At 31.3% G+C, this 25,469-nt stretch overlaps 4 protein-coding genes across 7 annotated transcripts; 3 read left to right on the top strand and 1 right to left on the bottom strand.

Annotated features, from left to right (window-relative positions):
• Positions 1 to 2,357: 2,357 nt before the first annotated feature.
• LOC106447069 (trafficking protein particle complex subunit 3) lies at positions 2,358 to 3,708 on the top strand. Of its 3 annotated transcripts, none has more exons than XM_013888920.3 (6): positions 2,358 to 2,497; positions 2,633 to 2,705; positions 2,789 to 2,886; positions 2,976 to 3,075; positions 3,155 to 3,337; positions 3,425 to 3,708. In XM_013888920.3, exons 2-6 carry the CDS (start codon positions 2,649 to 2,651, stop codon positions 3,545 to 3,547), a joined length of 561 nt encoding a protein of 186 aa, XP_013744374.2. In that variant the 5' UTR covers positions 2,358 to 2,497; positions 2,633 to 2,648; the 3' UTR covers positions 3,548 to 3,708. The 3 variants fall into 3 exon arrangements, with proteins under 3 accessions (XP_013744374.2, XP_013744375.2, XP_048595926.1); XM_013888921.3 differs by having other exon boundaries at positions 2,363 to 2,497; positions 2,630 to 2,705; XM_048739969.1 differs by having other exon boundaries at positions 2,445 to 2,497; positions 2,572 to 2,705.
• A 1,381-nt stretch (positions 3,709 to 5,089) lies between these two features.
• Positions 5,090 to 7,778, bottom strand: LOC106450094 (probable inorganic phosphate transporter 1-3). The gene is made up of 2 exons (XM_022691756.2): positions 6,797 to 7,778; positions 5,090 to 6,589 (listed from the first exon to the last, which is right to left on the bottom strand). Exons 1-2 carry the CDS (start codon positions 7,195 to 7,197, stop codon positions 5,425 to 5,427), a joined length of 1,566 nt encoding a protein of 521 aa, XP_022547477.2. The 5' UTR covers positions 7,198 to 7,778; the 3' UTR covers positions 5,090 to 5,424.
• An 11,833-nt stretch (positions 7,779 to 19,611) lies between these two features.
• On the top strand, positions 19,612 to 20,755 carry LOC106447070 (sterol carrier protein 2). The gene is made up of 4 exons (XM_013888922.3): positions 19,612 to 19,929; positions 20,010 to 20,070; positions 20,173 to 20,275; positions 20,444 to 20,755. The coding sequence occupies exons 1-4, from the start codon at positions 19,804 to 19,806 to the stop codon at positions 20,523 to 20,525; spliced, it is 372 nt and encodes a 123-aa protein (XP_013744376.1). The 5' UTR covers positions 19,612 to 19,803; the 3' UTR covers positions 20,526 to 20,755.
• A 3,054-nt stretch (positions 20,756 to 23,809) lies between these two features.
• On the top strand, positions 23,810 to 25,225 carry LOC125577880 (B3 domain-containing protein REM9-like). Of its 2 annotated transcripts, XM_048739968.1 has the most exons (3): positions 23,866 to 24,365; positions 24,436 to 24,730; positions 24,822 to 25,225. In XM_048739968.1, exons 1-3 carry the CDS (start codon positions 23,940 to 23,942, stop codon positions 24,848 to 24,850), a joined length of 750 nt encoding a protein of 249 aa, XP_048595925.1. In that variant the 5' UTR covers positions 23,866 to 23,939; the 3' UTR covers positions 24,851 to 25,225. The 2 variants fall into 2 exon arrangements, with proteins under 2 accessions (XP_048595924.1, XP_048595925.1); XM_048739967.1 differs by having other exon boundaries at positions 23,810 to 24,365; positions 24,436 to 25,225.
• Positions 25,226 to 25,469: the final 244 nt, after the last annotated feature.

Raw genomic sequence — 25,469 nt, 5'->3', positions numbered from 1 at the left:
TATGAGAAACAAACTTTTAATGTTATAGTCTTTCTACGAGATTATAGGCTTTATTAAACCTTTTGAATTTTTGTGGGTTGAAGAGAAAAAAAACACAACGATTCACCAATTTACGGGCTTCCAAATTCGTCAATTTTGAGGCAAGCTCAATAAGGTAACCGAAGAACAGGGCCGATCTCTGGAGCATAGGCGAGGGAACCAACCGCTTAGAACATCATATTTTAAGCGAAAAATTTAGTTGTATATAAGGCATAATTTTTTTTACATAAATAACAAAGACATAAAATTTTAAATGAGCTTAGAGCATAAAAAAATTGAGAATGTTGGACCGGCACTGCCGAAAAAATTAATAGAATATTTAATTTTATTGCTATCAATACTATTAAAAGGGAAGGAATCTAAAAAAATCTACCTATGAAAGTTGTTTGGACTTTTTCATTTAACTCATTATTTTTTGGGCTTACCTTAAATTTAGACTAACAATATGTTACCATATATTTCTCTAACAACAATTTATTCAATTCTTTTATTTATTTAAATCTCACTCTTAAATCCTAATCATTACTATTACTATATTTACCATTTTGATTTTTAATCGTAAAAGCATTGAAACTAATGTTTTATAATATCACTTTTATCATATAATATATGATTTAAAGCAATATAAATTACAAGACATATATATGTACATTCTAACTTCCTCTTTCGTTTATAATAAAGTAATCATATCATATATAAAATATCCCACTAAAATCTTATATCATATACTAAACTTTCAACCGTCTATAGTTTGATAATATTTTCATATTTAAAAATAATTTTTCTGTATATTTATGTTACCTTCACAAAAATGAAAAAAATTCATTAGTTCTATTAAAGCTAACCCGACTTCACGATATCAGTATTGATTATTCAAGATTTTGAAAATTATTGGTTTAGATATTATACTTTTATATACTTTTCACTTAAAACGAATCAATACTATTAAAAGAGAAAGAGTTTTAAAAAATCTAATATAAAAAAAATTGTTGGAGTTATGTATAACTATTTATTATTTTTCTGATAATACATTAATCATTCTAAACATACAATATTTTAAATATTTTTAACAAATCTTAATATTATTTCTTATGATATCTTTACTCAGAAAAATATTTCATCAACCATGTTTTTGTACAATAACGTTAAAAATCTATATCAAAAGGTTGTTGGACCTGATATGGACGTAATAGGTCCACATCTGTTCGGGTATTTAGGATCCTAAAAGAATTCGAGATATCTAAAAAATCTAAAAAATATCCGAAACACGAAAAGTATTTGAAACTCCAAACAAATACCAAAAAAATTCAAATACCTAAAAAATTAAAATCTTACACGATGAACTTAAAAATACGCAAAATTTTATCCAAATACGCAATTTTTTTTTTAATTTGAAAAATTTACCTGAAATCAAAACTCTAATCGTAAACCAAAAACTTAAAAACAATATCCATAATACCGGAAACATATTCGAAATGTCTAAATATACCTAATAAACACATATTTATGATCGGGTCTAGGTAGGATCCGGACTCAAACAAAGACCTGCGGATCCAAAAAACCCAATAGGTTATCTTCTCTGGACCTGAACTAAACCTATAATTTTGGGTCGGTTCGGTTTGTTTTTTTATCCGGATATAATTCTCATATCGAAAAGAAACTTACGTAAAAGTGTATATATAAAATCTCAAATAAACGAATTTGTAGATTATATAGCTGTTAAAAATTATGTTTTTCGATATAATAAGACTTTGTATTATAATATAATCCAACAACTCCGCGCTTTCCAAGCGCGGATCAAAATCTAGTTTCTACTTATAAGTTCATGCCAAATTGTCTCTTCAATAATATCAGTACCAGTTGAATATACCAACACCATGGTAAAATACTAGAAGGACGAATATTCGTTTTTGTACCTACGGATCACCAGTGTGAGTCTCTTAACATGAGTCTCTCACATGTACTTACTATTTCACTTTTAATTTTAAACAGAAAATGATTTTTTAAATAAAATTTGTATGAATTTTAATTAATTTAAACAAAAGTAAATTAATTATTTTCTACTATCCATTATATAATGGTAAAAATTAGTAAACTATATAATATATTCACACAAAATATAAATTGATCAGCATATTTTTACACTTTAAATTCTACAACTATATATTATATAAAGTAAATTAAAAATATTAATTAATTATATCAAAAATAATTTGATGTTTTTAAAACGCGGTTAGAAATAAGTATTTTCAGAAGGAAATAAACATTTTCGGCTATGTAAAAATATTAAACCAGAGCTGTGTAGAAACCGGTTAAATATAAACCAAAACTCAATCGAGATTCTCAGTGGAAAACCAAAGGAATCAGAGAGATAAAACTTGTGGGAACCAACCGAAGTCTGAATCTCGACCAGATCAAAAGCAAAACACAACGAGAAGTAGAACCTAAACCTTCTTTGGTAAGATCCGATCTTTGTCACACCCCTTTTCTATTGTATATCTGTTAGATCTTTAATCGATCTCCATTGAGTAGTTCTCGCAGTTGTGATTATTCGTAAGAGGTTAATTTCAATTTCGTGTGGTATCTAAAGTAGTTGGTGAGATTCAGACATGGCTCCTGTCGGTCCTCGTTCCGGTGATGCCATCTTCTCCAGCATAGATCGCGTGGTAAAAGTTCAGTTTTTTTAAGAATCTCTTTCTCGTTGTAGAGACATTGTTTGATTCTTTTGGGATTTGGATAAATTTTGTAGAACGCAGAGTTGTTCACGTTGACGTATGGTGCAATCGTGCGTCAATTGCTTACTGACCTCGAAGATGTCGACGAAGTCAACAAACAGCTTGATCAAATGTAATTCTTCTTCTTCTTCTACGCTTTCTTTAGCTCATAGCATTTTACAATTTTGATCGAAAGTTAGTTCCTTTATTCATATGGCGCAGGGGATACAACATTGGAATCAGACTTATCGATGAGTTTCTTGCCAAATCTGGCGTTTCCAGATGCGTTGATTTCAAGGAAACTGCTGAGATGATTGCCAAGGTTTTGCACAATTTAGATAATCTCATTTGGTTTTATCCTGATGAGAAGCAGTAACAGGCTTTGTGTTTACTTACGTTAGGTGGGTTTCAAGATGTTTCTGGGGGTCACTGCATCAGTGTCAAGCTGGGATGCGGATGGGACTTGCTGCAGTATAATCTTGGAAGACAATCCACTCGTTGATTTCGTGGAGCTTCCCGATACTTGCCAAGGCCTTTACTACTGCAACGTCCTAAGTGGAGTCATTAGAGGCGCTTTGGAAATGGTCAGTCTTCTTCTATCTTCCAAGTTTTTTTTAGTTACATCCAAAATGTTATGGCTGAGTGTTTTTTTTTGTCTGAACAATGATCAGGTGTCAATGAAGACAGAAGTGACATGGACGCGTGATGCTCTTCGAGGGGATGATGCATATGAGTTGCAGGTGAAGCTACTGAAGCAAGTCGCTGAGGAGTATCCGTACAAGGATGATGAATAAATGGGCTCTTTCTCTTTCTCTATCTTGCATTCTTAGCTTCTTTGGCTCTTTTTCCTTCAAGAAACACCAACTTTAAGCTTTGAAATTTAATACTGTTTTATGTTTGGCGCAAACCGATTAATCCATTTCTTAGCTGATTTATAAAAATCAATGTGAGAAGAGTTGAGCGTATCAAAAATATACTGACATCAAATAATATACAGATCAATTCAGTGGGGTCAGAGGTTATAGATTTTGTATCATAGCTCGGATTCCAACTCTGGAATGTGCGTATGTGACCGTTAACACACAAGAAAAATGAGAGTGGGTAAAAATTGATGAGACAGAGAGAAGAGTTTCTCTAATGAATCTACTTCTCACATGCACGGTAACTCACTCACTAACTCGAGACAAATAGAATAGTATTGGACACTGTAAAGTAACAGTGGTGCAAATATAACTGTCATTTAGCTAACTTTTTAAGCAAATGTAATATTACTGATAGATAAAGTTAATAGGTTTGAAGATAATTTTTATCATTTATGAAAAAGTTAATAGTCAATTGAAGATAGACATGAGAAGGCATGGGCGTTGGGATGGTTAACACATCGTATACGATGAACTCGTTTTAACTTCGGGTTCGGTTTGGAGTTCTTTGGGTTGGTTAACACATCGTATACGATGAACTCGTTTTAATTTCGGATTCGGTCCTACATCGTCAGTTACCCAAATACTTGTTTATGATTCAAAAGTATACCCTTTAGTTCACAAACTTAGCATGTATAAACAATTTTTACTAATAAAAACTTGGTGGAATAATTCAGAAGTAATCTTTAAAAGGAAAAAAACATAAATAAGTTAAATTAGCAACTAACAACTCTAACAAATAGGAAACATAATTTAAACTTCAAAATAAATCAACATTGTTGAAGTTGAATTTCAGACGCAAATTTATTCATAACTTAACTTCAAAAACAACTGTCAAAACATTTTTTTTTTTTAATCTTTGACTAAATACTTAAATATATATATTAATCTAAATATTGAGTTAATTATACATTTAATAGATACTTACTTTAATACTCAATAGTATTTAAGAATATTTTGGGTACTAATTTGAGATTGAGTTCGGGTTTGGTATGCGTTTCTTTTGAAATTTTGAATTTCTTGGGTTTTTTTTTGGATATTCATTTGGGTTTTGCTTTATATAAAACCATAATCCAAAATATCTTAGAATAAAACATATTAGGTATTTATGTCGGATTAAATTCGGCATGATTTATTTTAGTGGGTTCGGTTCATTTCAGGCTTTCGGATTCAATTTATTTTAATTTGTTTATTTTATTTTATGTCATATATGTTTGGTATAGTATGAGTTAATGTTTTAATTTTTAAAATTAAAACATGAACTTTAAAAACATTTTCAATTATCTCCAAAATCACAATTGATTTTTGTTTAATCGTTGGTAACTGGTTTAAGATTTGTCTACTTTTTTTTTGGTCAACTAAGATTTGTCTACTTTTTTTGAACTTATACATTGTTTTGTTAATTTATTTATATAAAAAAAATCTAAATCCAAAGAGAAACCGAAGACCGAAACTTGAATCTACACATAATTCAACCACTCGGCCTAGCCTAGGATTATAACATTTAGTTTACATCACAATAATACTTAACACAAATATTTATCTCAAACAAATACATCAACTCTCATCTTCCTCCCAACAGAATCCAATCAAGTTCGCTAATGCTCGGAAGATTAGAAATATTATTCTTCTTATAAACATCATAACGTCAAGATCAGTAAACCCAAGAAAAAAAAGAAGCAAAAACAGACTCCACACTCCACACTCCACACAATAAAATTGAAAATACAAAAACAATAATTTCATCTTGATCATGTCCCAATCTCATTCTCACCGGATAATTCTTCGAGGGATTTTCCTTTGGGCTCAGGGACAAGGAAGGTGAAGAGCATACCGACGAAGTTGATGACACCAAGCGTGATCAGTGAGTTCTTGATTCCAATGCCCGGTGGATATCCTGCGTCCGTCTTGGTCTTGTCCTGTGGCTGAGCTGCGTATAGGAACCCAAAAGCTCCCACGATGGCTCCAGCCTTACCTGTTGCGGCTGATATCCCATGGCACGTGGATCTTAGCCTAGCTGGGAATATCTCGGCCGGTATAATGAAAGTGGTTGCGTTTGGTCCAAAATTGGCAAAAAAGAAAGTGAGAGAGTACATAACCACGAACCCTAAACGATTCTCCGGTTTGGTCCAGTGATCATAAGGGAAGGCAATGGCAAACATAAAGACAGTCATCATGAAGAATCCCATCAGCTGGATCGCAACTCTTCCCATGATCTCAATAAACGCAACCGTAAACCAGTAACCAGGGACAGTACTGCATAGCGCTATGAGAGACTGAGCCCTAGCAATCCTGAAAACCTCATGAATGGCGTTCATAGTTGCTGCCTTTGGGATCCATCCGATACCCGAGAAGATATCCTTTTGGAACAAGTTTTGGCTATAAAAGGCAATGTCAAGCAAGAACCATGTGGTTGTACATCCGAGTAGTGGAAGACCATGGCGTTTGGCGAATTCCTTGGAGAACAAGCCATAGCTAAGTCTGGGGTCTTTCATGATATCCGCCGCTCTTTCCTCCACCTCAAGTTGTATTTGTAAGACCTTGGACATGTCTTGTGTTGCTTGTTTGATGTTTTTTGCAACCAAAGCAGTGTACCGAGCGGTCTCTGGCATTTTCATGCGCCAGTAGTAAGTCAAGACTGCGGGTAGAGCACCAAACATGACAATGATTCGCCAAACGCAATCAGCCTGAGGAGGCGTTGAGAGAACCCTATCAACTTCATAGGTTGGTGCTGGAAACTTCATGTCGAATATAGAAGATACTATAAGTGCCACAAAACCTCCAGCCAATATACCAACACCTTGCATAGCAAATACCGCAGCGATGAAAGCACCACGAGTCTTCTTGTTTGCGTATTCAGACATAATAGTCGCAGAAAGAGGGTAATCACCTCCAATACCAAATCCCAGCCAAAACCTAAACATGAATTACTTACTTGTATGTTAGTGTGTATTTTTTTTGGGCAACTATATTAGTGTGTGTATATATATATATCAGGTTTAGATTTGACTAATCATAAAAAGATGCATGATAAAATATATATCAGGTTTAAATCTGACTAGTCATAAAAGAAGCATATCAAAGATATTATTAGTAAGCATACATATATAATTATAATTTTACCCGAAGAAACAAAGGGTGGTCATGACACCCGTGGCTTTGTTACCGAAGGAGAGACCCGAACCGATGGAGCACAAAGTCATCATGATCAAAGTGATACCATACACTGTTTTTCTTCCAAGCTTGTCACCGAGCCATCCGAAGAAGAGCTGACCAGCAAGGGTTCCACAAAGAGCCGCACCATTGACCGCTCCCGCAACGTGAGGGGGAAGTGAGCCAGGCTTGTCTGACAGTGGATTGAAGTAGTAGATGCGGCCAAGGAGTTTGGTCACCAGAGAGACACAGAAGAGATCGTAGGCATCAGTAAAGAAACCCATTCCAGCAATGAGAATCGCCGTGAAATGGTACAGTTGCGTCTTCGCAACATCAAGTGCCTTAAGCACTCCTAGTTGTTTTTCAGGCATTCCTTGAGCCTGACCAAGCGAGGTAAAAAATTCAAGATTTCAGTTCATGAGCTTATCTGTTTTGTATAACCCAAATTTGTATGTACGAGAAAAATGTTCACAAATATTTTTTTTTAGTTGTTAGAAATTTGTTAGAAAGATTATGCTACGTTCTTATTTGTACGAAAAATATATAATTTGTAAGTTCTACAAGATTATTGTACGTACTTTTTTTTATCAACAAAGAACGTTGTAAATTTTTAGTGGCCATTGTATCGCTTTTTATTATAAGTATTTAAGCTATGTATGGACGAAATTGTGTAAAAGACAAAAGAATGAGAACTAAATAAATTTTAAAACTAAAAAAAATCAACATGATAAGGTATAAAATAAAACAAATTCGATGGAGAATTAGAGGAAGCAATATTAACCTTCATCAGCTTTGAAGGAGTTTTAGAACTTCAATGGAGAATTAGAGGAAAGCATGAGAGAGAGGATATGAGGTGACAAAATGAACAATATGGTGGCAAATTTATACAGAAGCAGAAGGAGCAGTACACATTAGAGAGAGAGAGAGAGAGAGAGAGAGAGAGAGAGAGAGAGAGAGACGTGATCACCTGCTTCTTCTTATTATATAATTTGCAAGTAATCCATTGGGGTTTAGACAGTAGTTAATATACATTTGTTAGCCGCGAAAAAAAACTTTTGTATAATTAGTAATAATATAAAATCACTATAGCAGTGTAACACATGCCGTTTATATACTTTAAACATGATCATGACACGCATACACATATTTAAAATTTACATTTACATTTTAAATTTGAGGTTTTGTAATTTATCAAAATTTTAAGTTTAAATACATCGAACTATAAATGTAAATCTAATATTTAATATTTAGATAATCTTTAATTAGAAAATATGGTAATATATGATTTACCAGAGAATATTCATTGTTCCAAAGGAACAAAATAATACTATAATGGTCCGACCACCTACGGCTAGTGTATTTTTCATGTTTGATCCGTACGTCTATTTTGTACGACAGATAAAGCGTTAATTTTTTTTGGAAATTCAAAAATTTGTTTATTTATGATTTTACAATTATCACATGAACTTTTTCGATTTGATCTCACTTGCACGATATCATAAAAATTTTCGATAGAACATCTATCTTTTAAATACTCAAATTGAGGCACGCTTACTTCTAAATTTCTCTTTGGATACATATCCGAAAAGATAAATACACTTTAAAAAATAGTTATATAATTCAATTCTCTTAAACTTTTTAACATATACCACAAACAAAAATATGACAATCACTCCTCACAAAGATAAATAACGTTCTCATTGCATTCTAGGATTGTCACTCATATTAGCGGAAGTCTAATATTGGATTTGGCTCTTATACCATTTATAATACTCCGACTATGTATAGCTAATGAACCTCTCATATCCGTTTGCTAGACATGTGGATTGCATCTCTTGCAATAGACAATAGACAGTGCGTTAATTTCTTGAAAACTCAAAAATTTTGTTTATTAAGTCTTCAATATTCTATGATTTTTTTCCGTATTTTGGTCTTATTTGTACAGTACTGAATCTTTTATCTGACCTCACTATAAAATAATATGAAATAAGTCATTCTAGTATGATTTATTACTTTGATATATAAATATAATGTGTGCGTGATAATCATTATAAATCAAGTTAAAGCAACAAATATTTCATAAGACTATAACATATGTAAACAGTAAAATTGTGAAACGTGATAATCACATTATCCTTGCTATGGTTTCATGCTTATCTCCTCGATCTCTAGGTTGAATTAGGGTGTACGGTATACTTATTGTCAAACAATTTGTGCATTCAACATAGTATCAAAAATTCCTTTAAAATGCTAGAATTGATAGAAAAGCAACACATATATGTTGGATCTGTTGTATTTGACTCGTGGTGCAATGATTGGGACGCACTCATTTCTTTACTCACACCACAATTTTCATTTTGATTCTGAACATAACTTCTTATCATCATATAAACTTAAGTTATTAACAGCATCTTTTTTTATCTTTTAAACTAAAAAAAAAAAGAAAAGAAATGTTATGGGCGAAAATTAATTCTTTAATCTCTGAAGAATTTATAAATATATCTAGTAGTTGTCGCTATTTCTTATAATCCAACACATATATATTACAACTTGCTCTAATCAACCAATTTTTATTTTAGAACATTATCAACAAATATCTTGGAGAGCTTAAAATTAAAAATATAATTAAATTTCTGATTTTATACCATCCACAAAAGACAAAAGACAATGTCGTTTTCATTGCCCTTCTCCTGCCATAAGATAAACAACATAGACAACTACTGGAACTTGTAATTCTAATGGAATTATAAAATTTGGGGATTCATTGTTATTGGTGTATGAGATTTTAAAACTTTAGTAAAAATTTTATTACTGGGGTGAAAACTTTTAAATTCCATTCAAATCTTTTGTTATTGGAAAAATTTACTTATCATTAATTTAGCAATTCTATTAAAATCTATTTTTATTAGAATGTAAATTCTTTTTTTTTTTGCTCATAAGATTCAGATTTTAGAGTATCATGACCATAAGATTTTTAAAATCTGTGTAATTAAAACACACAAACACACATAACTGAATAATACAATCACTCAAATCACAACTTTTTGATAATCTTATCAGTACGACTCATAAACATTTTTTTTTTGCAAAACAGTATGAAAACTTATATATCATAAAATATTAGCGTATATGAAAATTTTCAAAATCTTGTTTCATGCATAAAAAATTGGTTTAATAATCAAAAGAAAATTCAATAGGACAAATTAAATATATATTAAGAAGCAACATATATATGTGATTAATTGAAATAATGAATTAATTTACAGTATGAAAACTATAAAATTATTGTATTTGAAATAATTATAATTAAAAACATTTAAATATATGGTAACATTAAAAATACATACTAATTATGTAAAACAAATATCTGTATATATAAACATGAAAATAAATACTGCACGGTTGTGCCTAAAGATTATGGTATATGAATATTTTAAAATTGTCATAAAATTCAAAAAATTACTAAATATTTATTATTTTCTTACTACTACTTATAACTTAAATTGAAATTAGATCCACTTGTTAGTTTTAATAATAGATAAGGAAATATAAAATAATTTTCAATTTTTTTGAACTTTGCATATTTTAGTTTGTCAAATAATTAAACATGTAACCAATATATATAATAAGGAGAAACAAATAGATGTGAAATAATAAATTTAATAAAACAGACAAACTATAAAATTTAGGTATTTGAAAAATAATATAAATATTTAAAATCTGTGTTATAAGAACACACGAACACACAGAACTGAATAATACAATCACTCAAATCACAACTTTTTTGATAATCTTATCAGTACGACTCATAAACAATTTTTTTTTGCAAAACAGTATGAAAACTTATATATCATAAAGTATTAGCGTAATATACTTTTGTTAATCTAACACTATTAGCATAATCTATTTTTGGAGATAATTAACAAAAGCTACAGTTAGCATAACTGATCCTGGAACAATCAGGCTCTAGTTATGAAAATAACAGATCCGTAAAACCATCAATATCAACAGTTAGAACTGCTAAAACACAGTGAAATGAGTCATACAAAATTAAGCTGGAAATGTTGAGATAAAAAAAAATCTACATATGTTGTGTCGAACTTAAACAATGGTTCATTATTTATAAAACTTATATGAAGTCAACATTCATATAACTTTCACAAAAAATACCAAAACAGTTTTCTTGCAAAAAATAGTTATGCTAGACAATTTTTGTATAACTAAACAAACAAAAGACTTAGCGAAACACTTTTCTTACAAACAAGGTCTTATGAATCAATCTTCGTAAAACAAAATTTTACAAAACGATCATCGTAAGACCAAACTAAACAAAATTTTATGAAATGACCTTTGTAAAACCAAATAAAGTTATATAAAACGATTTCGAGTGAAAATGGTCATCTTAACATCCAACCCTTTCTCCTAGCAACTAACTGCACAGATGGCTTCTTCACAGCTTCTTCCTTGCAACTAGTTGCAAGCAAGGGCCTTTTCTGGTAAAATTTTCGAAGGAATTAATAGGGACCATTTAGAAACTTTTAGGAATGTGACCAGAATGCCAAACATAGTTTGAGTTTAATATCAAACGATGAAGGAACCAAACGAATGACATAACCAATCATCTATACAAACCGTAAGCTTACAAACAATATTTGTATGATTGATAGATCATGGACCCAAGATTCATTTTTAATGGTTATAGTTGGGTTTGAACAAACTCTACAGAAAGAATCAATTTTTGAAGAGCTAAAAATTAGTGGAGAAAAATGCCATTGATGCATGCGGAACTCTAAGGTTTTTTTGGGTTATGAAATATGCATGCTACAAATATTGACGTGTCAACATTTTAGTATTGATTGAAAAGATCTGATCTTAATGATATAAGATGTAGAAGTCTGACCAAAATTTTCAACAGAATTAAAGAGTTGTCAAGACTGAAGAGTAGATTTATAGATTTCTCTATTGTTTATAATTCTCGAAGCGGATTTAGTAGCTAAGTAAAAACATATCATAAGGATTTATATTATATTGGTTGTTCTTTTGTTTGGTAGAATACCTCAAGATTGAATAGTAAAATGTTAATAAAAAATAGCTAAGCATATTCCCTATGAAAAAAGCAAGCATACTCTCTTTCTATCAATAGCGTTTATTTAATTTTCTTTTATTCCTTAAGTCTTTACTAATTACCGATCGATACCAGGAATCTTATTCAGATTAATTAATTATTGTGTCTATACTTTTCGAACCAAAATAATATATTAGCTAGTGACAAAGTAGTTGACGTTTTTGAATTAGATTAGGCTTGTTTTCGAGTATTAGTTTTAAAGAAGACAAGTTATTAAAATAGCAGGAAAAGAAAAAGAAAAAGATGTAAGAACTCTGCCGTGAAATAATCGTTGACGTAGTTGCTGAACAAACGTTGTGTTGAGTGGTAAAAATTATGTGGAGTCAAGGTACTGAGTTAGAATTGTATAGACTTGGAGATCAAAAGAATATCTTGAAAATAAGAAAAGAAAAATAAATTTGATGAGCAAGTTTATGACTTAATGGAAGATGAATAAGTGCATTCCAAGAAAAGAAAAATTATACTTAATGCTATGGAAGATGTTCATATTCATGTTGTCTTGGAGACTAAGATTTCAGAAACGTGGAGAATAACTATAAAATAGATATGGGTCGTTTGAAGAGAGACAGAGACACATAAGCTGATATTATAGAGAGAGGAAAAAGTTCTTGAGAGTGTCTTAGTCGTGCTGAAACAGTTGCCAAAGTACTTGATAAAAGAGATACATGATTGAGTAGATTAGAAATCCTTCAGTAGCAGCTGTTAGGGTGTTGACAGATTGTGTAAAGCTGATAAGCAAGTATTATAATAGATTGTTTAGGCAATTTCTAATAAAATATAGTTAGTTGCTTATATCCGATTATCTCTTTGATTTATCTTTTGTATTACTTTACTGTGGTGTCATCTTTGCACTAACAAAAGACAATATTAGAGAAAAGAATTTGAAAATCTGTCGTACGATTTGATGATTTAATTTTATAATATTAAATCATCTTCTAAGAATTAAAAATACCAATTCAGCCTATTGATTATTAAAAATAACACTCAAAGGATATTAAAATGACATGTACGATGGATTTAACAAACGTATCCAATGAGATGTATCCATTCTAGGATGCATTATTATATCTCTATCAGAATATGTAACAGACATGTCACCCACAATAAATCCAGCAATTTCGTATCCTTGTGGAAATTCAAATTGTCTTTCACGTTCTTTATTTCCGAATATCTTAACTGAATATTCTTCACTTGCTCTTGACTCTTATCGATCTCTAGTTATTCTGAACACTTTAGCTAACTCATTGTAGTTGTCATGCATCTTAGTTAATCCTCTCATAATACTTTCATCTAGGTCGTTTTTTTCTTTTGCTAGTTAGTTGAAACGGTTCTGAAGTTCATGAGCCGTATCATATATGTATAGCTGTGCAAAACCTGGTATATCTCCTTCCGCTAGTAGTAAAGATCCAATTTTATAGTAGTTTTGATCATGCATACGAAAAAGAAAGAACCATTTCCTGAATGCATATAGTTATTAATTTTCCTCCCATTGATGTAAAAGCAAGCACTAAATTATATATCGTATATATTTTCTGAAACGAAGTTGACAATGACTGTGATAGTCATCTACGAGAGCTGGAGATTCTCAAGATTATTGTAGGATAACTCGTCTCCGTGACATAAGATCAAAATTGGTTCTTTCCCTTTCGGTTTTAAACTTTTAGTTTCCACACCAAAGCTTTCAAGTGAATACATGTGAGTGTGATCAATTCATTGGCTTTTTTCTTTTATATTTTTTTCCCCGAAAAAGGGGTTAATCCTATATATATGCACGGGCCCATTGAAACTTATGTAGGCCTAATTTTATCAAGTAAGTAATTACAAATTAGTATGATAAAAGATAGTGAATCAATTAGCGTTTTCGTGATTTTGTACCACGATTGTTTGCTTTTTGCCTTCTTCTTAGACATATTCGTCTTTATAACATGTTTATCTTGTTAATCAATATTATTTTGGTCAGATTATTGCCCTCAGGATTATCTTGAGATATCCCATTTTCTATGAGTTCTCTTACAAGATTCAGTGTTTATATTCGAGGGTCTTGACTCCTTGTTAGTTCTAGATACCCATGTCCGGTCCTGATAGAAAGCTATAGAAGCATGGACTTCCGGTCCAACCTTCAAAAAAATATTAATTTTGGCCTTTTTTTCTAAAACAGTCCTCTAGTCTAGTGGTATAATAGAAAAGTTGGAACCTAAGCATCTTGAGTTCAGAGCAAGGATTAATCATTTTCAGCTTTTTTTTTTTGAAATAGCTTCTGGTCTTTTATAAGTCAGGATCGGTACTGAGATACCTTTGATCTTCAGCTTTAAATCCTACATTATTGTTAGATGAACGTGTTTTTAATAATTTTAATAGGATAGACTATAGAGAAAGACAGTTGTAACAATTTTCTAAATTGCATACTTGTAAGTTGGGGATCCTATATTTTGTAAAATTGTGTTAGAGAATGAAAGTTTATGGATGTGAATCAGAATTTGACTTTTAACAGTTACAAATTGATTCATATTGTCGGTCCATGCTTGAAATATGATAGCTGTATACAGAGTCGGCCCTTTGGGCCAAGCTAATGAAGCATGGACTTCTAGCCGATTTATTAATCAAAAAAATTCGGCCACAATTTTGTCAAGTATTTCTTTAGGCTAATTGAAAAAGTTCAATTCCTAATTTCAGGAACATCAACCCATGTTCAATACTTCTTTACCTCATATTTCTTTTCTGTTTTCCTGAAAAAGTGGCCATTTTTTTTTTGCTTCTAGCCCTATACATCCTAGGACCGGCTTTGGCTGTATATGAGGTTTTTCAATCACTGACTTCTCGATCGTAGTAATCTGCTCATCATTTAGAATAGCTTGTTTTTTTTTTGTTAGCTGCATTTCCAGCTTTCTCTGGTGTGTTCATGTTTTAATGTTCCAACCGAGTGTCATTTATGGAATGCATTTTATTTTAATTCAACTTCATTGTAGTTGCGGTTAACTAAATTTCTTAATGTGATAGTTGAGATTGTTTAGTTGTGGATATGTTCTTTTTATAAAAAAAAAATTGACTTAAATATCTTAATATGTTATTTTTGTTCCAAGTCATCTAATTTTATTCATGCTCTTATGTGTCTTTTAACAGATTATTCTATTTTATGTTCATGTTCAGAGTGTTCAACTATATACTTTTAACATTAATATTTGATTAGTGTTCAATGATTTTTGTTTTCAAATTCATGACATAATTCTAAAAACCCTATATTATTTATATAGACACAATGATCTACGATATCTTATTTCTATTACAAAAACCAATTTTACATTTTTATTTCTATGTTTATTGTTTTCCTTTTATATCTCTCTATATTTTGTTTATCTAACCTTTTGAATTTTTTTATCTATTAATTGTTTGTGTGGTTTTGCCTCAAAGTTTATTTATTAAAAGGGTTGCTTAATTTGGTTTGATAAATCTAGAAAATAAATATTACGAATCTTACCTTATTTTTTGTTCGTGTTAGTTTTTTCTGCATATTCTTTATATAGAAAAGAAAAATTCTCTTTCAAATTTTTTTCTATAATTCTCTCTCAAAACAATTCTATATATCCTTGAAATTTATGTATTTTTGCTATATTGTGTATTTTGGGTAATGTTATGAATTTTACTAAATTTTATTGTTTTCTTTTGTTTATATTTTATTTTTTGTATTCCTAATATTTTTAATAATATATGTTTTAATTATGTATTAATATTTACTAGATTCTGACCCGCCCTTAACAGGGCGGTATATTTTTTGTTTTATATTTTTTGAGAAATTTAATTTTTATATTTGTGTGCTTTTAGTTATATTTGTACTTTTTTGTATAATATTTATCCTAAATGATTAATAAGAGGTTTTGATAATTGCATTAAAATAGTTGGATCACACATATATCAATAAGTCATGTTATTGTTTTAATATAATAGATTCCATAACTGTTTAAAATTTTGCAAATTTAAATTTAGTGATCTAAAGAGGATTTTTGGGATTTTTGAATCGTTTTATTTAAGTTCATTAAAAATCATTTTATTTAAGTTTTTTTTAGATACTAGTTTAGTTTATAATTATCTTTTATTTAGGATTTTAGAAAAGTAAAGTTTAGATAAAAAAAAAACAAAATTTACTTTCAAATATATTTTTACAACTGTGTTTGTTTAAAAGTTTAGAAAATAAAAATTACTATAAAATAATATTTACAACTATGTTTTTAGTATTTTATAAAAATATAATAACTATTCAAAATAATTTCCAATTACAATTAAATAATTCTTAATATATGCTGTTTACTATCCGTTTTAATGCCGCTACTAATTTTACAATTCATTTTTGTTGAATAAATAATTTTTAATATCAGGTTAATTGTCAAATTCTTATTAGAAAAGGAAAATTTCTTTTTTTTTTTAACTAAATAACTTTTAATATCATGTTCATCCTCAAATTATTTTAAAAATTAAAACTATTATCAATAGTTTACAATTCTCTTTTATTTAGTACTTCAAAAATAAAAAATTACTATAATATATATATATATATATATATATATATTAAATATTTATTAGATTGGATATTTCTTTTTATTAAGATTTTTGATTACCATTTTTATTTTATAATTCTCCTTTTTAGGATTTAATAAAGGAAAGTTAAGATTCAAAAAAGGATATTTCTATATTGAGCTAATTAACTCTTACTTTAAATTAGATTTTAACCTTTATATTTTGTTTAAGATTTTAGAAAAATAAAATTAATAGCACATAATGTTTTAAGATTATTTTTTGTTTGGGTTTCAGAAAAATAAACTTACTTACTATCAATAATTATTTCCAGTTATTATTAAATATTTTTCAAAAATTACTATTTTACTATTCATTTATGTTAATGTCATTTGTATTTTATAATTTATTTAAATAATTGAGAGTATCATGTTTATCATCAAATTATTTTAAAAATAAAATTACTATCGAATATTTTTTAACAATTCTCTTTTGGTTTGGTTCTGATTTTTTTTTTTAAAAAAGAGAAAACGTAGTGTGAAATAATATTTTAAAATAATTATAAGAAAAAAACTTATGTAGTTTTTAACACTTGTTACCATCTTAAATTTTTTATTGATACAGCGCGACAATGTTAATTAGCAATTGTGAAAAACTGAGTTTCATATAATAAGATTACATGATAACCCTCGTGCATGCGCAAAGTGAGTTTTTAATACTAATGGTTGTTCATTAAATGGTTTTAACATTTTGCAACACTACAATGTTTATCGATTGTAATATGACGAATACAAATGTTGGTCCATTAAATGTATCATCGATTGTAAAATGACGAAATGAGATTAGGTATTCTGCTCTCGATTTGTTTACTATTCTCTCTATAAGTGTTTTCACTTTCTTTTTTGTTTACTCATATATAAGTGCTTCTTCTGTGAATTCGGTGAATTATATAAGTGTCAATTTAAAAAAAATTGACATCTGTAAAAATTAGTTTCACTCCAGTTACATATCTAAGAATCATTTTTTTGAAAAACAATTACCGGCAAACTCTATTCACAGGTTAATGTTCAAAACTAATATATCAAGTTGTTATAAAATATAAGTGCAGACTCGATATATATGTCTGTCTAGTATATATTTACCAGTTCGGTCCAAAAATCATTTAATTCTAGAACAACAAACAAATTATTTATTGTATTAAACCTACGGTTTTGAGGTTTAGTTACTTAAGAGTATACCGATAAAAAAATAATCCTTTACCATTTTAGTATATGTAAACTATATATAAACTAAAAACTGTTTGATTTATTAAATGATAAACCATAAAACTTATAATAAATAGTTCAAATCTCTCATTCTTACAATTATAATAGCTTGACAAGATATTAGAGAGAAATTAACATTAGACGAATGATCAAATCTACCATTTTCTGAACAAACTCAAAAACAAATAGATTGAAATCGTGTCATGATATTTCATTAAAAGTGTTTTAGGTAAAATCAAGACTAAATGATTTAATCTGGATGAAATAATATATATGATGCTTCCAATATTAAAAACCACTTCGATTTGAAGAAATGTATTACTGGAATTGTCAGGATCAAATAACATATTAGAAACCACCTATTTAAAAAAAATTGTATACATAAAAGTATATACATTAGAGTTTTTTCATGTTTACACCACTCACTTTTACTCTCACTTTTAATGAAGGTAGAAGACACTTATATCCATAGAGTTAACTAATCTAGACTTAGGGTTTAGAGTTGAGGGGTAGGGTAGGGTTTTTCGAATATTAAATTTAGGATTCTAATAAATATATAAATAAAAACTTAATAAATAAATAAAAATTTAAAATAGTTTCAAACATAATTTTCAAAAAGAAAATTTGAAAACGAAAATAAAAATAAAAAAAATTTCGAAAATTAAAATAAAAATTATAAAAATTATAAAAAAGTTCGAACTTGAAAAAGTATAATACGAAAACATTAAAAAATTATTTTTTTTTGTTTTTTTATTATTTTTTGTTTTTTGTTTTTTTTTATTTAACTAATGATTTATTATATATATAGAGAACACAGATATAAGAGTCTTTTACCACTTAATGAAAAATGTATTTTTGAAAATGTCACTTTAGTGGTGGTAAAGATGAAAGTGGTACTGTGAAAGTGGTAAACATGAAATTTCCCCTAGATATATATATATATATATATATATATATATATATATATATATATATATATATTAATAACATTTAAATTAAATTATGTACTATATAAAAATATATAATTTCAAAATTTGCATTGAAATATTATTGAGATCTTAATATTTTAATTTTGAAATTTGTATTGATAAATCTCACATTAAAAGTTTTGTGACTAACAATTTAAATTTTTTTATAACAAATATACAAATGTTAATAAAATTATATGAGTGCAAAATGTCAATAATAAATATGTATATTAAAATATATTATATATATCTATGTCAATATCACTAAAGTTTAACTATATACCGTATAAAGTAAATAAAATGATTGTTTATTCATTTTCTAGGGTACGGTTCGATTCTGATCAAAGGCATCAGTGGTTTCTGAATAGGGGGTGGTTGAGCCAATATTCATTCTCTGGCTTCGGAGATAGCTTGCTGGATTGTTTCTTCAGGTGTGAAGGTTCTTTTTTCGAAGATGAGGTGGTTTCTTGAGCGCCATATAGACCAACAGATCCAGGCTGCGAGGGTTCCTGCTTTGATTCCATATGGAGGTAGGGAGGGTAACTTCCTAATCTTTTTCCATCCCTCATGAAAGTTTATAACAGCTTGAAGGTTGAAAACTGTTCGAAATATGGACCAACTTATTTTTTTAAGAATTCTAAAAATCATCTTAATAATGACACATGCTTACGAAAACATGTACTGTATGTTATTTTACCCTAGCACTCATAACCATGGAATATTTACTAAATTACGTATCTTTCGCATTCATTCGTTTATTTGATACATATTCCTATTCCTCCATATAATATTTGTAGAGATTTTTACCAGAAACAAATACATTTGTACAGAGATTCATCAGAGAACAGTAGTTGAGTTTGCATTTTTTTTCTTAATTACTGTATTAGAAGAAAAAGGCAAAATCTGTTCGAGTAGTCTCTCCGAATTCTCTGAAAATAAAAATAGAAATGTATCCGTGAATAGCCGAATAGGGAAGCGTGCCAGGGCTATCTCAATCTTCCCATACTTATCGATCACGTCATCATCCCCTTTGTCCGATACGAAACCGAACCTCCCTTCTTTAAAATCCACACCTTGTCCGAATCTCTCTCCAACCGCTAAAAGAGAAAAAAAATGGCGACAACCCAGCTAAAATCCGATGCGATCATGGATTTGATGAAGCAGCATCTCTCCACCGACGCCGGTAAAGAGCTCACAGAGAAGATTGGTCTCGTTTATCAGATCAACGTCGCTCCCAAGGTTCCCCTATTCCTAGACTCGATTTGTGTTCTTTTTAATTTTTTGTTAATTTTTTTTCCGTTTTTTGTTTGAATTATCAGAAATTGGGGTTTGAAGAGGTTACCTACATCGTTGATCTGAAGAAAGGAGAAGTCACCAAAGGTTAGCTCTCTCGTTGATTATGTCAATTGGGTATTCGAATTTCGTATTTGGATTCCGTTAAATCAATTTGATTGATTGTTGATTATGCGAAATGATTTAAAGGAAAATACGAAGGAGGGAAAGTTGATGCTACTTTCTCCTTCAAAGATGATGACTTTGTCAAAGTTGCTACCGGCAAGATGAATCCTCAGATTGCTTTCATTAGGTTTGTTATTTCCTCTCATTTTATTACAAGTGCTGAAATAGCTTTGTCTTGTGTCTGAACCCAAAATTCACCATTAGCAACAACAAACACAAGCTTCTGTTTTCTTCGATTTAGTACAAGAAGTTGATCTCTGAGTCTCTATGAATGTTGAATGTTTTTTTGGTGCAGGGGTGCGATGAAGATCAAGGGTAGTCTCAGTGCGGCGCAGAAGTTCACCCCTGACATTTTCCCCAAGCCTTCAAAGCTGTGAACACAAGAAGAAATGGTACTAGCAGACCCCTTTGACTCAGGCTCAATTTATGTCTCCTTCAAAGGGTTTGCCTTTGGGGTGGATTTTTAAAAATGCAATGTTTTAAGAACTAGTCTCTAGACAATAAAGGTCTCCTACTTCTAAGTATCGTTGTATGTTTTGGTTCAATTGGTGTTTGGTTTAATAATATTAATACTTTTGCTTTGAAATAGATTTCTATGTTGTCTGAACCTGCAAGTGTGTGTCAATTCCCTTTATTTCCTACAAGTAAAAGTCAACAAAATTCATGCATGGAAGAGTAATTTGCTAGACTCATCTCATGGAGACTGTTGGTGTAAGAAAAACAAAACCAAAATGGTTTATAGAAAAAGAAAAAGGTTTTCACTTTGTGTTTGCTTCCTCTGACTCTTGTGCCTGCTTGCCTAGCTCGTAGTAATCTTCTACAGAGATTATGATGCTTCTTGGTGAATTGTTAATCTCATCAAAATCTCTGAGAACATTCAGTCCCTTGCAAAGCTTTAATAGCAGCCAAGGTCAACTTCTCTGAAGCTCTATCAGCTTCCATCTCCATTTTCGCCTCCATTAACCTATTCTCTATTATAGACATTCCGGTTTTCGCTTGTTCAGCCAAGTCTTTCGCCATTCTAAACGTTCCATCCTCTGCTTCTTTTTGTCGCCTGCTCCAACTTCTTGGCTGTTTCCACCATATCCTCTCTTGCTGCTTCATCTGTTGTCCGGACCAAACTTGTCCTTTCCCTCTGCTTTGTTTCTGCTAGATCTTGTCTCTCTCTTACAAGCGCAGACTGTAATGATCCAGTGATTACCTTCAATGTTTTTACATCCACTGCTGCTTTCTCTGTTCACGGTATCAACAGCTGCATGTATTTCCTTACTAGAGCTTCCATAACAGCAACTTCAGTTTCCTGAAGGCACGAAAAATGGGTAGTCCGTAACTGAGAAGTATATTTCATGGGTCATTGTCCCAACAAGATATCAGAGAAGTCGTTTGGCCTCAGTCCAATGGTACGTCGTGAGTCTGTCATAGACTAAAAGAGCTTATTGACGGTTTAGGAAATGTATGGACGAGTTAGTAATAAAGTATTGTAAGCTTCCTAGTATTCTGTAGGATTGCCAATGGAATGAAAAGAATCGTGATTAGGCATGTCGGCTTGTGATTGGCTTTGTATTTGTCATGTGTGTCCGCTCTTATAGAATCTGCAATGTAATGAATAAATGTAATCCATGACTTGTATGAGTCATTGAGAAAGGGTGTCGACAAACCGGTTTATGTGGGTTTCCTGTGATGATGATATCGTCTACGTAAAACAACAATGCATAAAAGTATGTTGTCTTTGTTGTAGATAACTACGGATGTATCCGCGAGAGAGCTTGTGAAACCCAGTATGAGCTAGAATGTATACAGCTCATTGTATCATGTCCATGGAACTTTTGTAAGTCTATAAATGGTCCTCCGAAGCTTACAAACTGTTGTTAGATTGTCGGTGTCAATGAATCTGATACGCTTGGTCATGCTCTGGTCAAAGGAGGAAGTGAGATAATGCTGGCCTGGAGTCTGGAGTGGCAAAGACTCTGATTGGAATGAAGGGTTTGCTGTTAGAAGAAGCTGAAGCTTTAAATACCAGTAAGACGTTGAGGTTGATTACAGAGTATATACGTATCAATCTTAACAGAATCATGGCGGTTGAGCCACATAGACCTCATCCGGTAAATGGCCTTGCATGAATGCCGTTGGGACATCTAACTGTCTCATAGACCATTGTGTGGTGATACTAAATACAATGAGTATGGTAGCAAACTCGACAAGATGGCTTAATGTGTCTTGGTAATCAGTCCCTGGTACTCGAGTGTAATCTTTGGTGACCGAACGAGTCTTGTATTATTCGATAGAAGCATCCGCTCTGTGTGTGATGGTAAAAATCCAGCGGCAACCTACAACATTGAATCTTTAAAAAAAAACTACAACATTGAAAGAACGAGAAATGTTAGTGAGATTCCAAGCGTGATTTTTAATTCGAAAATTAATCTCTTCAGTCATGGCTTTTCGCCAATAAGGTGATTTGAGTGTTTGAACAACGGTAAATTGTTAGAAGACTTAAAAGATGAAGTTTTGAAATGCAACTTATGCATCTTATTAATACGGTAAACAGAACATGACAATGACAATTTATCAGAGGTCCCCGGTTTGAGTGACCGGTGGGACGAAACTAATATTACATGTTGTGGTTTCAAACCTGGGGAGATTAGGGTTTAGGCTGAACCTTTTGGTAATTCAAAAAATAAAAATAAAATAAAATAATATGCATGAGCTTGAAAACTCTTTGAAGCTAGACTCCATGGTGGTACGAAGCATGGAGGCACCAAGAGAGTTATCAGGGTGCTGTCTAGGACGGAGAGTCGGACTGATGGACTGTACGGATCATGGCGCAGGGCCGTAGGCCATAACAAGTCAAAATCGAAACATTTCATCAGCAACACTAGTTTAAAAAAAAAAAACATTTCGCAATACATGTAAGGTAAACTAAAAAAACTTGCTAAACACTATTTGAATGACTAAAATGTATATGAAAATACTTAAAAGTATCAAGATTAATAAAAAAAATCTCTGTGAAAATTATCCAAACTCTCCATAATCTAAAGTATCAAAATTACCTAGAGTTACTATGCCAGAAATTAATGAGATTAGTTAACTTTACGTACTAAGACCATGCACAGTAGGGGTTTTAGTTAGGTTCATGGGCTCGAGTTCTAAGGGGCCGATGAATAAAAGAAAATAAAAAATGGGTTTGTTTTGATGAACCGGGCCTTGCGAGTGATACCGTATGAAGCGGGTTCAAGCCACGCGTCGGGTGTTGATTTGCTGAACGAAAGCGCGTAGAGGAGGAGGAAAGTTGGGGTTCGACGTGTATCGTCTCCTCATTTGTTCTTCTCCACCAAAAAGCTAGGGTTTTTTTCTGAGAGGCGATATTTCGTGCGACTTCGTCTCCCGGAGGTTTTCTCGTTCTAATCGACGACGGAGTGTCTTCTCCACTTGCTCAGGTGAGTATCGAGTAGATTGAGGGTTGAATTGGTTCGATTTTGTGGTGGAAACTCGAAACCGTTTTCTCGGATTTCAATTCAAAATTGGGGCTTTCGCGTTAGGGATGTAAATCGAAGTCTGGGTTTCGAATAATTGCTGTAAATCGTCATGGTCGTTTCATGTAGGGTTCGTTTCTCTGAATGTTCGAAAGGGATTTGCGATTTGTGTGATTTAAAATCGATTTGGGGTTTTTTATTTAGGGTTCTTAATCGATATGGGAGTTCAATTGTGGTAATGTGTGCTAATAATCTGTCGTTAATGTGTGCTAATAATTGCGATTGAGGGTTCACGGTTTGTTTAAAACTCGATTGTTGCAGATGGAAACTCCCCGAGAACCTCATTTCTTCAAGCCTCTTCTTCCTGGTTTTCAAAGTGGCGTCGCAATACCACTTGACTTCTACTCAAAACACATACAAGGGGCTGAGATCAATAAACCATGGAAGCTAAGATCGGACGCTTCAGATCAAATTTGGGAGGTGATCCGAGAAGGCAGGACACTCACCAAAGGTTGGAAAGAGTTCACCGAAGCACATGATCTTCGAATCGGTGACATTGTCATCTTCAAACACGAAGGAGACATGGTCTTTCATGTGACTCCTTTTGGTCCTAGCTGTTGTGAGATTCAGTATACACATCCTCACATCGTTAAGGAAGAAGCCGACGCGGATGATGCTCCTACTTTCTCATACGACTACTGCTTCTTGGCTGAGGTTACTCCTACAAATCAAAAGGACGACAAAATGGTTCGTAAAATTTAGTTATTTATTTGTTTCTAGTACTGCTTCTTGGCTGATGTTATGTATGTGTTTGTAGTTTCTTCCTGTGGAAGCTATGAGGTGTGGTGCTTTGAACCAACAATGCAAAGAGGTCAAACTTGTCAACAAGGAGGGAAAGTCATGGACTGCGCGCTTCGGATTTAGCGAATCAGACGGCGCATATTACATCAGCAGAGGGTGGAGAAAGTTCTGTCGTGATAACAGATGCACCAACGGAGATTTGTTTGTGTTCAACGTGGTTGGAGACGGGACGACAACTCCATTACTGTGTGTATGTCCGGAAAGGAAGGAGTGTACTGAACTACTGATCAAGCACTTCAGCAGAATCGATGGTAAGTCTTCTCATTTGACTTGTTTGTGTTGTCTATATCTTCAATGTTACTACTTTGCTTCTGCTTTAACTTGTGTTCTCTTCTTCTACAGGTAGCATTGCTTCTACCTCACGAAATTAGATGGCTCTTTTGCGGTCTTTCCTCTCTATCATCTTAACTTGTTTCTTTTTGTTTCATTAGCAACTTATCAACTTATGTATTTCGGTTTGTAAAACTTGAATGGTTTTTCTATGTGAACTTTTATCCTAAGTTAAACATTCTCGAACTTAATTCCTTTGTTGAATGCGTAGACTGATCATCGAACAAAATGTTTCTATGAATTGAATTTAAGTTAAGAAACAACATAAAATTTTAAAACATAGCTTTTCTACATTTGAAAACACAAACCAAAACTTAAACTCCAAAACTAAAACATAGGTTGAATAAAATGTTTTCATAAATTTTATAATATATTTTAATATTTTATTCATGTATTCTTAATAATTTTAATTTTTTTTTAAAAAAAAAAAATATTATTATTTTATTCCTATGAACTTCTTCTCCGGGTTCACTAATGCAGAAAACTACAAATTCGGGTTCATAACTGTTCATGGGCCCACAAAAAATTATTAAAAAAATTTGGTGAACACCAACGCTCATGCTCTAAGTTATATGAACTAGTCCAAGTGTCAACATTGATATGTTTAAAACATGAAAACATTTATAAATATAGCAATTGAATAAAATTAAACCAAAAAAC

Source organism: Brassica napus, chromosome A9 (genome assembly GCF_020379485.1).
Source record: "Brassica napus cultivar Da-Ae chromosome A9, Da-Ae, whole genome shotgun sequence".
In the NCBI taxonomy this organism is placed as follows: domain Eukaryota; kingdom Viridiplantae; phylum Streptophyta; class Magnoliopsida; order Brassicales; family Brassicaceae; genus Brassica; species Brassica napus.
Note: the sequence above shows the minus strand (reverse complement) of the source record. Positions and strands in the feature narration are given on the sequence as shown.